The following is a 14781-nucleotide window of genomic DNA, read 5'->3' on the forward strand; positions in this document are numbered from 1 at the left end:
TTTTCTGTAGTCCATGGCATGTGAGATCTTAGTTCCCTGACCAAGATTGAAACTGTACCCCCTGCATTGGAAGGGTGAAGTGTTAACCAGTGAAGAGGTCCATACAATATTTTATAGCGTCTCTCTTTCCATATGCTTCACCTCCTCACTCCTTGAATCTGAGCCACCCAGTCCTGCTTCAATCAATATAATGTAGTGGAAGTGATGTAGTGTCAATTATGGAAATCAGCTTCAGGAGAACTTGCAGCTTTTATTCCTGCCGTTCACGGAACAAACCCAGATTAGCTACTGGCTGACAGGAGGCATGCTTCCATTCCTTCTTATCATCCCGGCAGATAGACAGTGACCTCTACAGAGGAGCCCACATAAGACCACCAAAAACCCACCCTGCTGAACCCCACCAAGTCCTGACCCATGAAATGACAACCTAAAAAACACTGTTTTAAAGCACTAGCTTTGGGGTGACTTGTTGGGTAGCAGCTGAAGCAACCACAAAAAGGAAGAGAATAAGAGTGGGTGACTTCGCTTTTTGACATCTGATGGCCAAATATAAAGGGAAAATGAAAAAAAAAAAAAAGACTAAATAAACTAACGGCAGAGAGATCAGATCTATACATGGAAATTTCCATGAACTCCAGGCCCTCTATTCTTCAGTTCAGTTCAGTCGCTCAGTCGCGTCTGACTCTGCAACACCATGGACTGCAGCACGCCAGGCCTCCCTGTCCATCACCAACTCCCAGAGCTTACTCAAACTCATGTCCATTGAGTCAACAATGCCATCCAACCATCTCATCCTCTGACATCCCTGTCTCTTCCTGTCTTGAATCTTTCCCAGCATCAGGGCCTTTTCAAATGACTCAGTTCTTCGCATCAAGTAGCCAAAGTATTGGAGTTTCAGCTTCAACATCAGTCCTTCCAGTGAATATTCAGGACTGATTTCCTTTAGGATGGACTGGTTGCATCTCCTTGTTGTCGAAGGGACTCTCAAGAGTCTTCTCTAACATCACAGTTCAAAAGCATCAATTCCTCAGTGCTCAGCTTTCTTTCGGAGAAGGCAATGGCACCCCACTCCAGTACTCTTGCCTGGAAAATCCCATGGATGGAGGAGCCTGGAAGGCTGCAGTCCATGGGGTCGCTGAGGGTCGGACACGACTGAGCAACTTCACTTTCACACATTGGAGAAGGAAATGGCAACCCACTCCAGAGTTCTTGCCTGGAGAATTCCAGGGACAGGGGAGCCTGGTGGCTGCCCTATGGGGTCACACAGAGTCAGACACAACTGAAGTGACTTAGCCTAGCATAGCATAGCATAGCAACTTTCTTTATAGTCCAACTCTCACATCCATACATGATTCTATTCTAATCATTGCCTTATGGATTATGCCCTGTCTTTACTATATAACACAGATTCCAGGATCCAACAATCACCTCCCTCTATTGATAATATATGCAAATCCTTTTATTGATCTACATATGAGTTTTTATTTCCTTTCTTGATCAGTTATTTTTAAATTCTCTTAAAATACCTTAATCCCAGAAGACTACAAAAAATGCTTTTTCAGAATCCTTCTCTGCCCTGTTAACTGAAGTCTGTCAGTTTCACCAAGTAATAACTAAAAAATTATTTTCCTCATTTTATATGCATACTTTATGGTGTTCCCAATTGTCCCCTTCATTTTAATTACCATGCATATGCTATGACTCCCAAACCTAACTCTGTACTCTAGACTTCTCCTTTGAGATAAAACCCTTATTCATGACATTCTAGAAACAGTTACCTAGATGTCAGAGGTAACGAAAATGTAATATTACATTTTAATCACCTCCACACTCTCATTCTGAAGGTGCAACACATTTTTCATCTAGTTGCCCATACTAGAATCATTAGTTTTATTCTTAAATTCTCTCTCCAACTTTCCTTACATAATCACTAAATCCTCTCTTATCTATTTCTTAGATATCTTTTCCTTGGAATCCTACTCATTGAAACTAATCTAGGGAACAACAACCAGGGAAAAAGAAGGAAAATTGTACCTTATCTGTGACTTGTCCTAAGCAAAAAAAGAAAAACAAAACATAAAAGGCTCACTGGAAAATGTCTTTGACATACACATATTCTGAAAAGATTATTCTGATAACTGCCAAAATAAAACAGAAAATACTCCTAAGGAACAGTCTTAGTCCCTTAGTCTATCCTGTGCTGACATTCACATTAGTATCAACTTTCTTCAAAGACAGTTAATTTCTTATTTTTTAAGACCTTAAATTCATCTCTAATCTTGACTATTCAAAAACAAGTACATTTATACCTTAATAAGCAGGTAACAGTCTCTATGCACACAGCCATGTTCATAAAGATTAGAATGATGTTAGGATCGCTTCTGATACACAGCAGCAATGGGTTGAACAAATTGGAAAATATTAATCTGAAAATCAGACATTCACTAAATTAGTTACTGTATTAATCTTATCACATCCAGCCTTCAAAACTAAAACCCGAAATGTATGTTTTTTCACAGTCAAAGGGCACGAAGATCTTTGCTCCATTTTGAGAAACGTGCATCCACAGCAGCAGGCTTAATTAAATAACATCTTTGAAAGAAAAAAAAACTGTAATGAAAAGAAGAAAAATAAATTGGAAATGTTGCTGGTTTCATTTTTCTCCACCACACATCAGCAGCATTTATGAGATACTGAAATACACACTTGACTCTAAGCATTAGCCCCTCATTACTGCAAGCAGCAGACAAGGACACGTTTCAATAACAAGACAGAAAACCCAGAGATCACAAATCTGTGCAGCTGAGCAAGTCAACAGGACGCAGCAGATTCTAACCCTTCCTCCCCCACAGGGAATGGAGGCCAGCCACGGTGTCAGTGCCTCCCAGTAATGCTCTGTTATTTGATGGTTTTGACTTCACTCAGCCTTTTTGAGGGTATGAATATGAGGAGATTATGAAGACAGAACAGTAGAATGGGCCTGAGGAACCTTAAATACGTTATTTGACAGTACAATATGTGCCTCCATTGAAGCCATCCCTAGGCTACAAACTGGATGTGTGCTTATCCTTCATAGGAAAAGCACTTTGAAAATGCTCATTTTTTACTGTACTGTAACTCAACGTAGTAATCTATTTTATAGAAGCAAAACCCATATGTAATCCCAGTTGAGATTTTACACTGAAAACTGAAGTATATTAGAGGTAAGATTGCCACACTCAAAGGAAAAATGAAAGACTAAAGTTCCTACTTTGTAAATTATGATGGAGAAATGTAAACAGAGAATTCTAGGTGGAAAGAAAAGAGATGGTTTTCACTCAACATGAGATAATACTCATGTTCATGCTTTGTTGATGTTGAAGCCCTAGGTAAGTGGTTATAAAGGTTATCATCAAATCATTCATAAATGGCCACAGAAGTAGACTCTACTTTGCTTTAACTACTTAACACTATGGTTCTGTTATTATCTAAAATATACTTAAAATATATAATCATGTCTAAATGTACAGAAAGGATCACTGAATTCTAAAAAAAAAATAATTATCTGATAATACCCATACAAATCTTTAGCCTTGTGGTTTCTGCATATTTGATCACACTAATAAGCATTTTCTGTATCAGACATTAGAGCAGTAGTAGCATAACTGAAGGTGCTGGTGGTGGTGGTCTACTCTCATCTGCCTCTCGTGACCCCATAGATCGTAGCCCCACCAGGCTCCTCTGTCCATGGGATTTCCCAGGAAAGAATACTGGAGTGGGTTGCCACTTCCTTCTCCAGAGGGTCTTTCCAATTCCAGGATCAAAACCAGGTCTCTTGCAGGTTCTTTACCGACGGAGCCACCAGGGAATCCCATACAACTGAAGGTAGTCTTTCATAATTCTGTACTTCTTTTTCTTTTTCTAACTAACGTATGCTTTAGAAAAAGACTGTTTTTCTTTCTCCCTGCTCCTAAATTTACCCATATGCAAAGTACATTATACATACATGTTTCAAAATAGGATAATAACTTGCTCATACTAGAATGAATCTCATTGTAACCATGATGGTACATTGTTTATGAAAAAGCAATGGACTAAAGTTTTATTATACTATAGAGTAGAAAGAAAAAAGGTTCAGATGATTATCAAGCATGGTTCCCAGGTACAAAATAACCTAATTCCAATAGAAATGACTCTATCTAAGTGGACATAAGAACACTATTATCCAAATGTGAAGTAGTATTTTAAGACACACAATAATCAGAACATAATGTCTTGAACAAAGCGCTCACTAACATCCTAGCAGTGCCTGGTTGTAAATGTTTTCCTAAAGTTAGGAGAGCCTGGAAAACTTCAACAAATGATTCATTTTTTATGGACTGCTTGCAGCATTCTCTTGTTTCTCTCTGAAAATCTTAACATATTCTGAGAACAATGGAAGAAAGCTTTGCCTTCTAGGGGAAGATCCCCTAGAGAAGGGAAAGGCTACCCACTCCAGTATTCTGGCCTGGAGAATTCCATGGACCGTACAGACCATGGGGCTGCAAAAAGTAGGACACTTTCATGGTGGAAAAATCACTTGGATTTGGGAGTAAAGACTACCTTTGTGAGCTCACACTGCCCACAGTTTATAAAACTTTTTAAAATAATAAAAAATAACACAGAAGGTTTAGGGATACAGACAAAAAGGATGGATATTCCACATGCAGCCCCTAGAGGGTTAAATCCATGTGGTTGGATTGAAGACAAGAGTTCATACACCTGTTCTCATGAACTATAATGAAGCTACTGATTTGAAACTTAATTTTGTAGTTCTCATTAGTAAAAGCTCTCCTGAATTCTAATACTTTTTCAATGCATTCTTTTAGAATTTTCTAAATCTATTACTTTATCAATGATTATTTTACCACTTCCTTTCAGTTTGTTGTACTACTCTGTCTTAAGTGTAAAGTACTATTTTATACTATATAAAGTATTTATACTACATAAAGTATATACTATTTTATACTATATAAGGTATAAAATACTTGATAGTAAAATAGCTTCTTTACAAACTAGCTACAATAATAAAAATAAAATGGTGTTGAGTTTTGAATAACAATTTCTAAAAAATAATTTAACTAAAAAGGTCAGATTTAAACATTAAAAAGCTAGAATTCAGATTGTGAGCTCAGAAACAATAAAAAATAGTTTCAGAGTGAAGCAGTGATAACCAACCTCAGGGGAATGCCAAAGAGAATAGAAACAAACAAACTTATATACCAGATCTATTATGGATCAAGAAAGGACAAGAGACTAGAAAAACTTCAAGGATTTAAATTTAATGAAAATTAAAAAATAAAAAAGTGTGCTATTTGACAGGCCAGGAAAAGTGGTAACATTTTTAATAAATGTTTAAATAAATACCATTACAATTCAGTGCTTTGAAGAGAAATGCTCAATGAATTAGAATAACTTTCCCAATAATAAGGGTTCAAGAGAAATTAGAAAATATAACTTTCTACTCCATAGTATATTTTATAATAGCTAAAAGTAAAATACCTTTTATTATTTATTATTTGTAAGCCATTCTTGTTTGCAAAGCACTGTACATATGTAACAGGGTCCTTGCAAAGGAGGCATAAAGACACCCTTTCACATACACTGCACTTCATCTGGCACAAACACCCCCTTCCACACTGTACTCCAGGAAATCTGCCCTACTTTTGCTCTCTGAGCTTAACATGCTCATATGATATCCTCTGTCTCATATGATAACTTCTGCACAGGTGGTTACCTCCATAGGAAAGTCCCCTTTTCCCTTTTAACCTGCAAAATAACACTACTGATCCACTGTGCAGCTTCTTCCTTAGGTCATGTTCAAATTTTTGAGTGACTAGCAGGGACTGACCAGCTGGCTGGCAGATGGGGCCGGGGCTCGCTTGGGCACTTCTACAGGACGTTGGCTATTTACCCAAATCATTGTGACCATAGCTAACATCTACACCCCCCCCAAAAAGTAACCCCACAGTATTACATTTTTACTAGACCAGTGCCCAACAGTGGAAAGCATGTGTTCATTTACACCCTTCTTGGACTAGAAAGACAAATTGTTGTACAGAAAATTTTACAACCTCTGTTTACCTATTTAGCTTAAAGAAGGAAGAATGGGAGTGATTTTCCAGTCTTGAAAGATGAGGAAGAGTAAGTGCGCAGGGGTGGCTGAGCACAGGAGAGTCCAACAGCAGAAGGAAATATTCGAAGACCCAGAAAAAAATTGACGTTGCCTCTAGGAATTAAGTGGCTTAGTGTCCACTCCAGACCACTGCATAAAACTAGGAGTAGTGGGACATACATCTAGCAAACACAAGTCCAAATAATTCTAGGGGGTCCAAAAATAGCTCTCTGATGTCCAAGTAAGCAGTCAGAATATGAGCTTTATTTGAGGATTTGAGAAAGGAGAAGGCCTGGATTAATGCAAACTAACGCTGAGCTACAGTGCTAAGTGCAATCACTTGCACATAAAAAGTGAATTGCATTTTTGAATAAATAACTGCTCAAAATGAAAAAAGAATTATGACTTCATAGTTTTTCATCTAAAAACTAGATTAATATATAATACCATAAGCAATTTTGTCAAGTGAAGCAAGTTTGCTGATCACCAAGCTTGACGTGCAAAGTAAATATACCATTCCCACTGTTTTTAATTAACTCTTAGAGGAGTCATGTTTTACGTTTGTTTATTTCAGTATTGGTAAGAACTCTGTGTTGGGTTGGTTAGGCATTAGAATGCATTAGCAGACAGTGAAAATTATAATTTTTAAAAAGGAATCTGTGGGTGGAGGGAGCTTTGGAAATAAAAATTAAGTTGATGTATACCAGGCAATTACCCTGATTATCTATTATTTATGCAGAACTGTGTGGAGAGGGAAGGTAGGAGGAGAAGTGTGAAGCAACACTGTTGCTATTTAGCCACTAAGTCTTGTTCAACTCTTTTACAACCCCAGACTTTATTTTTTGGGGTTCCAAAATCACTGCAGATGGTGACTGCAGCCATGAAATTAAAAGATGCTTACTCCTTGGAAGGAAAGTTATGACCAACCTAGATAGCACATTGAAAAGCAGAGACATTACTTTGGCAACAAAGGTCCATCTAGTCAAGGCTATGGTTTTTCCAGTGGTCATGTATGGATGTGAGAGTTGGACTATAAAGAAAGCTGAGTGCCAAAGAATTGATGCTTTTGAACTGGGGTGTCACTTTCACGTTTCACTTTCATGCATTGGAGAAGGAAATGGCAACCCACTCCAGTGTTCTTGCCTGGAGAATCCCAGGGAAGGGGGTGCCTGGTGGGCTGCCGTCTCTGGGGTCGCACAGAGTTGGACACGACTGAAGTGACTTAGCAGCAGCAGCAGCAGCAGCAGCTGGAGAAGACTCTTGAGAGTCCCTTGGACTGCAAGGAGATCCAACCAGCCCATCCTAAAGGAAATCAGTCCTGAATGTTCATTGGAAGGACTGATGTTAAAGCTGAAACTCCAATACTTTGGCCACCTGATGCGAAGAGCTGACTCATTTAAAAAGACCCCTATGCTGGGAAAGATTGAAGGCGAGAGGAGTAGGGGACAACAAAGGATGAGATGGTTAGATGGCATCACTGGCTCGATGGACATGAGTTTGGGTAAACTCTGAGAGTTGGTGATGGACAGGGAGGCCTGGCATGCTGCAGTCCATGGGGTCACACAGAGTTGGGCACGACTGACCAGCTGAACTGAACTGAAGACTGCCAGGCTCCTCTGTCCAGGGGATTTCCCAGGCAAGAATTGTAGAGTGGGTTTCCATTTCCTTCTCCAGGGATCTTTCTTACCCAAGGATCAAACCTGTGTCTCCTGCATTGGCAAGGTGAGTCACAAGCAAAACCCATCAAGCAACATTTGCTAATGCTAAAGATCTTTAGCATGAAGAAAACTAAGAGATCATGATTGCCAATTACTTCTGTGTAGATATTACCTGCACATTATAAACACTATAGGTCTACTTAAATTTTACTTTTTTCATATACAAGGCTTCGGATACCCTGTCTTAATACACATACATTCTCTTATAACGAGTTACTAGTCATTAAAATGTCACGAAACTATACAGTTTAGTCTCTTGTTATCTGTTATTGAAGACTATTTTTTTTCTGAACATAATGGTTTTACCCCAATAAGTTGTGGAAAATACATCTTCTACATGAGGATGAAACATCAGATCAATCTTCCACATTAGTAAAACAGAGCAAGCTTAACCAACCATCTCAAGTAATACACCATTACTCATTTCTTAGTCTACATTAATGCTTCTATACGCTGTTTTACTAGACCCAATACGAAACATAACATCATGTTAGCATTCTACACCTGAGTTCTCAAGGGATTTTTTTTTTAAGAAGCTCTGCATTTAACCTAAATATGATTTTTTGACTCTTGATATCTAGATGATTGACCTGGTCCTACACTTTATGGAGTTCAAAATGAACAAGATTCTCTTTATTAAACATTAAATATTTTACTGGTTATCTATGCCACAATGGTAAAACTGTAAAATGTTCCACCATCATTATTTCTCAAGATTATCCTGTATGCTGAATGTGCTTAATTATCCAAAGACAATCACTGACATTATATTAGAAGACAAAGGAGGAGAAACATTAAAAAAAAATTAGACTAATAAAAATTGTCTAATAAAAATTAGACAATATTCATATATTAGAAGTCATTGGAGTAAATAAAATTCATTTTTAGTTGTCAGTAATTTAAACTGAAAGTAACATAATTTTGATTCCATATTTAGCATAAGAAATTATTGAAGCATTTAGCTAACTTCTTGCCTGGAGAATCCCAGGGACAGGGGAGCCTGGTGGGCTGCCGTCTGTAGGGTCGCACAGAGTCGGACACGACTGAAGTGACTTAGCAGCAGCAGCATATGATGAATTGATAAATACTTATCAATTACTGGGCATTTATTAGGTATAAAACATTACTCAGTTGACTGCATGGGTAGAAAATCTTCTGTATCAAAAATTTAAAATCCATGAATCTAAATGCTTATAGAATTTGGAATGTTTTTGAGTCTTAACTCATTAGACAGAGGACAATGTCTTTTTCAATACCTTAGATAGCTCCAACAATACACTACATTTTAGTCTACTATCTGACATCTCTGTGACATATGACTGCATTTGGACAGGAATTTTCATCAAGTCTCAAAATAGATCACAAAGTGCTATCATGAAACACATTTTGATTTGGCTACTTAATATTCTTATGAACCTAATAACATTGTAATTATAAAAATACTGGGATTTCTTTGGAGGCAATGATGCTGAAGCTGAAACTTCAGTACTTTGGCCACCTCATGCAATGAGTTGACTCATTGGAAAAGACTCTGATGCTGGGAGGGATTGGGGGCAGGAGGAGAAGGGGACGACAGAGAATGAGATGGCTGGATGGCATCACTGACTCGATGGACGTGAGTCTGAGTGAACTCTGGGAGTTGGTGATGAACACGGAGGCCTGGCGTGCTGCGATTCATGGGGTCGAAAACAGCTGGACACGACTGAGCAACTGAACTACTACTAATGCATATTATATATTGTAAAACAGTGAAGATCCAGAAACAGTTATGGTTAACATTTTAATGTTTTCCTGGAATCCTGTATTCTATAAAAATGAAATAAAATTTGAAACAAAGAGTCTGTAAAATTTTGGATACTGCTTTTTATGTAATATTTTATATAATCGTTTCTCGTATTAGCTAATATAGTAAGAAAATGTCACCACATCGTTTTGATGATGCACAAGATTCTATAATTTGGAAATATCAAACATTATCTGTATGTTGTTTTGTTCCACATTTTATAATGATTCCATATGTTCATTGTACTTAATACCTTTATGAGATGTTGAGAAAGCAAGTTAAGATGCAGCCCTTAAATTTACCCAAAATGAATCCTAGCAGATACTAACCACTATCTAGAACAGTAGTAATAATCATTCATGTTACTTTTATATAATTGTAAGTTATCAATAAGTTTTACCTTGTAGTTTTTTTAATTAATTTTATGCTTTAAGATTAAATGCATTCTTATACAGTTTTCTTACAGGTTATTTTTTTAAAATTAATTTTCTAAAACTTCTAGAAATAATATTAAGAAATTGAGTATAAAATTTTTCTATTACTGAATCAAATATCTCATATGAAATACATGTATTTGTGTTTATTTCTTCAATGATTTATGCTATCTCAATATGATAGCATATCATATTGAATCATATCATATGAAATATATGCATGTATTCAATAAAACAATTCCAATATATATTTAAAACTTCTTGCATATGAGCAGATTGATTTCAGATGAGTCTTTGAAATCTTTGAACATGACTGCATCCCAGTGCATTCCTTTCCTTTTAGACAACAAATAAAACATTTACCAACAGTTGGCCTATCCTAGTTATTAAAACTTTTTTACACAGATTGTCACCAGCTGAGCTAAAACAGCAGCTGTCCACTGGAAATAATTGCAGAAATGTTTTGCCTGTTGGCCTGAAATCAAACATATGTTTTCCTATAACAACTAAAACATAACTTTCTTTGTTGATGTGTGTTAATTACTGAGAGATGTTAATTACACAGTTATACACCTGGATTGTCACTAGCATAGAATCCCAGAGTCTTGAGTGTAGGCATTTTCATACATGCTTTAATTTTTAGTGTTTCAGACATTTGAGAAAATATGACTATATTCTGGAACAATTCCTTTTGACTTATTTTTTTAAAGATTTGTCAAAGATCATGTCTATACAGAAAAGAGGGAGCTCATTTTACCCCATATCTAATCAGAGTTGGGAGTTAATTTGCAAATAGCCTTTATTTTGGATTATAATGATTTTTTAAAATCTCCTTTGCACTTATTTTTATGATAGGTTTCATGCATTTTCCATGTTCTGTATAAATTTTTCAAATAATTTAATTAGTATAAGTGTTAAAAAAGAATAGCTGACAATACAGCTGGTGCAAGAGTTGCTAAGTCGTGTCTGACTCTTGTGACCCCACAGACTATAGTCCACCAGGTTCCTCTGTCCATGGGATTTTCCAGGCAAGAAATTGGAGTGGGTTGCCATTTCCCCCTCCAGGGTATTGGGGATCAAACCTACATTTCCTGTGTCTCCTACATCGTCTGGCAGATTCTTTAACCACTGAGCCACCTGGGAAGCCCCTTTGGCTGATTTTAGGGTTTCATTATTAATCAACAAAGAAGAATATTCATCTCTTCAAGTAGGTCACTTTAAATAGCACATTGGCCAGTAAGTCCTACTGTTACAGAGCCTCAGATAAGGACTGTGGGTTTACTCAGAGAATAGAACTGTTAGGCCTTAATTACAAATGTTACACATTTTTTTCTCTACAGTGCCAACACTTGTAACTAATTGAGTAGCTTTTTACCCCTAAACATAAAATAACAATGGTTCCAAACTCCCATTCAATGTGTCTACTACATTATTCCATCAAAGCAGACGTGGCTTTTCAGTAATTCTCTATGATATCATCCTCACAAGAAATAAAAATAAAGAAAATATTACCTTCTGTATAGTAATGATTCCTTCCTGTGTATCTTTGTCAACGGCAATCTTGAAAATCCCTAATCCATCACCATCTACAATTTTGTAATCCATTTCAGCATTAGCTCCTATATCTGCATCGGCAGCTTTAATTCTGGCCACAACAGAAGCCACTGGCAATGATTCTGGGACATTATATTGGTACGACCCTGTGAAATTAAGAACAAGAAATGAACAAAACCTTACACCAAACTAACCAATAAAATTTAATTATCTGGCTATCTTGAACTCTCTTTGCTTAATTTGCCTTTATGTCTTTATAAAATAAGATGATAAGGCAATATGAGGCAAATGATAAATTTCATACAGCTTTAAAAATTCCAAGGAAATGATTACATAATAATCAATGTCAAAGACAGCCTGGGGAAAAGCATAAGAAGTATTCCATATCAGTATGTCTAGTGGTGAGAAATATACTACTTTTAATGATAAAAATAAAACTTAAATTGTAAACAGAATTAACATTGAGTCGACTATAATTAATATGCAATTAATTTATATAAATATTTAAAATTTTATATAGTATAGCTTAGACTTCAAATGTGCAAAAAATGAGCCTAACTAGTTCTCATTCCTTAAATGTCGGGATTTCCACAATAGTATCTTTTACTGAAAAAGTTTCAGAACACTGGACAAGGAAGTTGATAAAATGCAGTATTAAGTATGACTTGTACATTAAACTCAGTTGGGGCACAACAGTACAAGAACAGTCTATGTTATTTGAACAGGAAGAAAGAGAAGCAAAAAAGGAAGAGTAACTTTTTCAAACTTTCTTTTGTAAAAACTCTTTACCATCCCTCAACTCAAAAAAAAAGAAGGAAAGAAAGAAAACCAGCTTGGGAGGCAGATGAAGAATCCTTTGAAACCAGGAAATGCCCCTTCAACATTTCCCTTTAATCATCTACTTTTTCCTGCTTCCTTGCCCTTTTGCGTTTCCTTTTGGCTGCTAACTGTGATGCATTTGCACTTTCTTATAAAGAAAAAAGAAAGGATACTCTTTAAGAGAAACAGAGAAAGGAAATTGTATCCAAATGAAGGTACTATATGCTAGAATAAGAACCTTGGTGTTTGCAATTCTATACATTTTGTTAATTGTTACTGATTTTTAAAAAATATCACAACATCATTTTTGAGTGACCCCTTTCACATATCTATAAGTTCCTTAGGAAAATCCAAAAATTTCAAGCTTAAAATAGTAACTAAAGCGTAGACAAAGAAAATCCCAGTCAAAATGAAAAAGTTAATGATATATTTTTGGCTTTCTTCACTTTAATAAGTAGGAGAGTGTTTAATAAGCTAGAAAACTCATGCTCTATCTTATCAAATCATGACAACTGAAATCACAAAAAAATCTGTGTCAATTCTTATTTCTCTAAAGCAAAGAAACAGCTAATTCTATTATGAGCCAAATATAATCACATTGTTTTGTTTATTCTTCCGTCTTCTTCTCCTCCCCCACTGTAAGCAGTTAAGAACACAATTAAGGCTAGATTCTTTTTTTTTTTTTAAATGCTAAACTTAGGATAACTTTATTTTGCCAGGAGGTATAAAAATGTCTGTTGTACAATAGCCTAAATATTAAAAATATGTAAAATAAGAATAAAACATCTAAAGAAGCAGTATTTGCAGGAAAACATGGTGACCGTCATACCTCCAGAGAAAGTGTCCTTGTTTGACATAAGCCTCTCAGAAAAGCATTTAAAGATACTGTAGTCTACACAATTCTTACTTTCTTGAGTGTTCTAAAGAATACCACGTATACTTGGGAAAAAGGACAACTAAGAGAATAAGATGAAATGCTTTTTTTTTTTTTTTAAACAATCAGGACACCTCTACCTAAGAAAAATTTTCTGTTTTTTTTTCCTTTTACTTGGTTAAAAGAAATGCCACTTTGCTCAAAGAAACTAAACAGAGGGAATGTGGTTTTCTGGTTCTTTGAACTGGTTTCTTTTGAAACACTGAGTGTTTGCATTAAAAAAGATGTGGTAGGCAGTAAAAAGAACATTCAAGGTTCATGAACTGGTTAAAAAAAAAGTGTGGAATAAGAAATAAAGTTAAGTACTCTTTTTTTAATCTTTACAAATAAAGCAGTACATTTAGTATATAGAATTCATGAAGTGCATTTGAATGTTATTATTAATAATTGGAAACAACCTCAGAGCTTACAGAATGTAAAGAGCAGCATGTCTTTGACTAAAATGATTAATACATAAACAAACTTAATAACTGTCTAGTATTCAAAGTGAACCAAAAGAAAAAAAAATTACATTTAAGACAGAATACAAGGTATAATTGCTTTTATCTGCTTCCAATATCTTTATTATTTCATACTACTGAATTAAAAATCAAGTCCCTGATAAAACAAAATTGGAGGAGAATGTAATTGAGATTAATTATTTGAGACATATTTGGGGAAATTCCTTTTTAAAGACATTCCTATAATCCGGCAAGGAAAGCGAGCATGCTTGCCACATGCCATGGAACAGCTTACTTCGAGGAAAGCGAGGTGGGTTATCGTTGACATCAGTGAGGGTCACGGTGACCGACGTGGTTCCAGAGAGCCCTCCGTTTTGACCAACCATATCCTTTGCCTGAATAACAAGCAAATACTGGTCTTTAGCCTCTCTATCCATGTTTGGAAGGGCGGTCTTGATGACTCCTGAAAAATTTCAAATCCCAGTAAAATGCATCATGAATCGCTGCATTTATACTAGCGAAGAACACTGATATAGGCAGAAATAGCTCGAGTGGTTGCCTTCTGCTGTTTTGTTTACTTTTAATAACTTTAAAGCATATATTAAAGACCAAAGAGATATAACAACTATATAAACACTACAAAACACAGAAAACACTGTAATATAGAAGACCAGGATAGAGAGAGCATTATCTCTAGGTTTTACGGAAATATGACTCAAAAAATACCAGCTTAAATAAAATCTACCCTAGAAGACTGGGCAGTTGCCTATAAAATATATGACAATGAATCTTTTTCTCTCTCACCCTCTCCAATATCTTAATTCCCAGTGATGTGAAATCACCATAAACCCTTTCAGCTATTGTCCCTACTACTCTCCCAGCAAAGTAACTACATATTCTATAAATGAAAGAATGTGTCATTTATGTTTAACAAAACACCATTCCAAATTATGTTGCTGGATAGAT

At 36.0% G+C, this 14781-nt stretch overlaps 1 protein-coding gene across 9 annotated transcripts in view; it reads right to left on the reverse strand.

Moving 5' to 3' along the window:
* Window positions 1-14781, reverse strand: part of CDH7 (cadherin 7) — a 140265-nt gene that overhangs the window by 48804 nt on the left and 76680 nt on the right. For 8 of the 9 annotated variants that reach the window (XM_055559415.1, XM_055559412.1, XM_055559413.1 and 5 more), the window contains 2 exons: window positions 14111-14278; window positions 11581-11768 (listed from right to left, as the gene is read on the reverse strand). In XM_055559415.1, coding sequence (XP_055415390.1) covers window positions 11581-11768; window positions 14111-14278 — 356 coding nt within the window. The remainder of the gene's footprint in view (window positions 1-11580; window positions 11769-14110; window positions 14279-14781) is intronic. The other variant, XM_055559416.1, reaches the window with a different exon arrangement.

The sequence above is a fragment of the Bubalus kerabau genome, chromosome 21 (assembly GCF_029407905.1).
Source record: "Bubalus kerabau isolate K-KA32 ecotype Philippines breed swamp buffalo chromosome 21, PCC_UOA_SB_1v2, whole genome shotgun sequence".
NCBI lineage: Eukaryota > Metazoa > Chordata > Mammalia > Artiodactyla > Bovidae > Bubalus > Bubalus kerabau.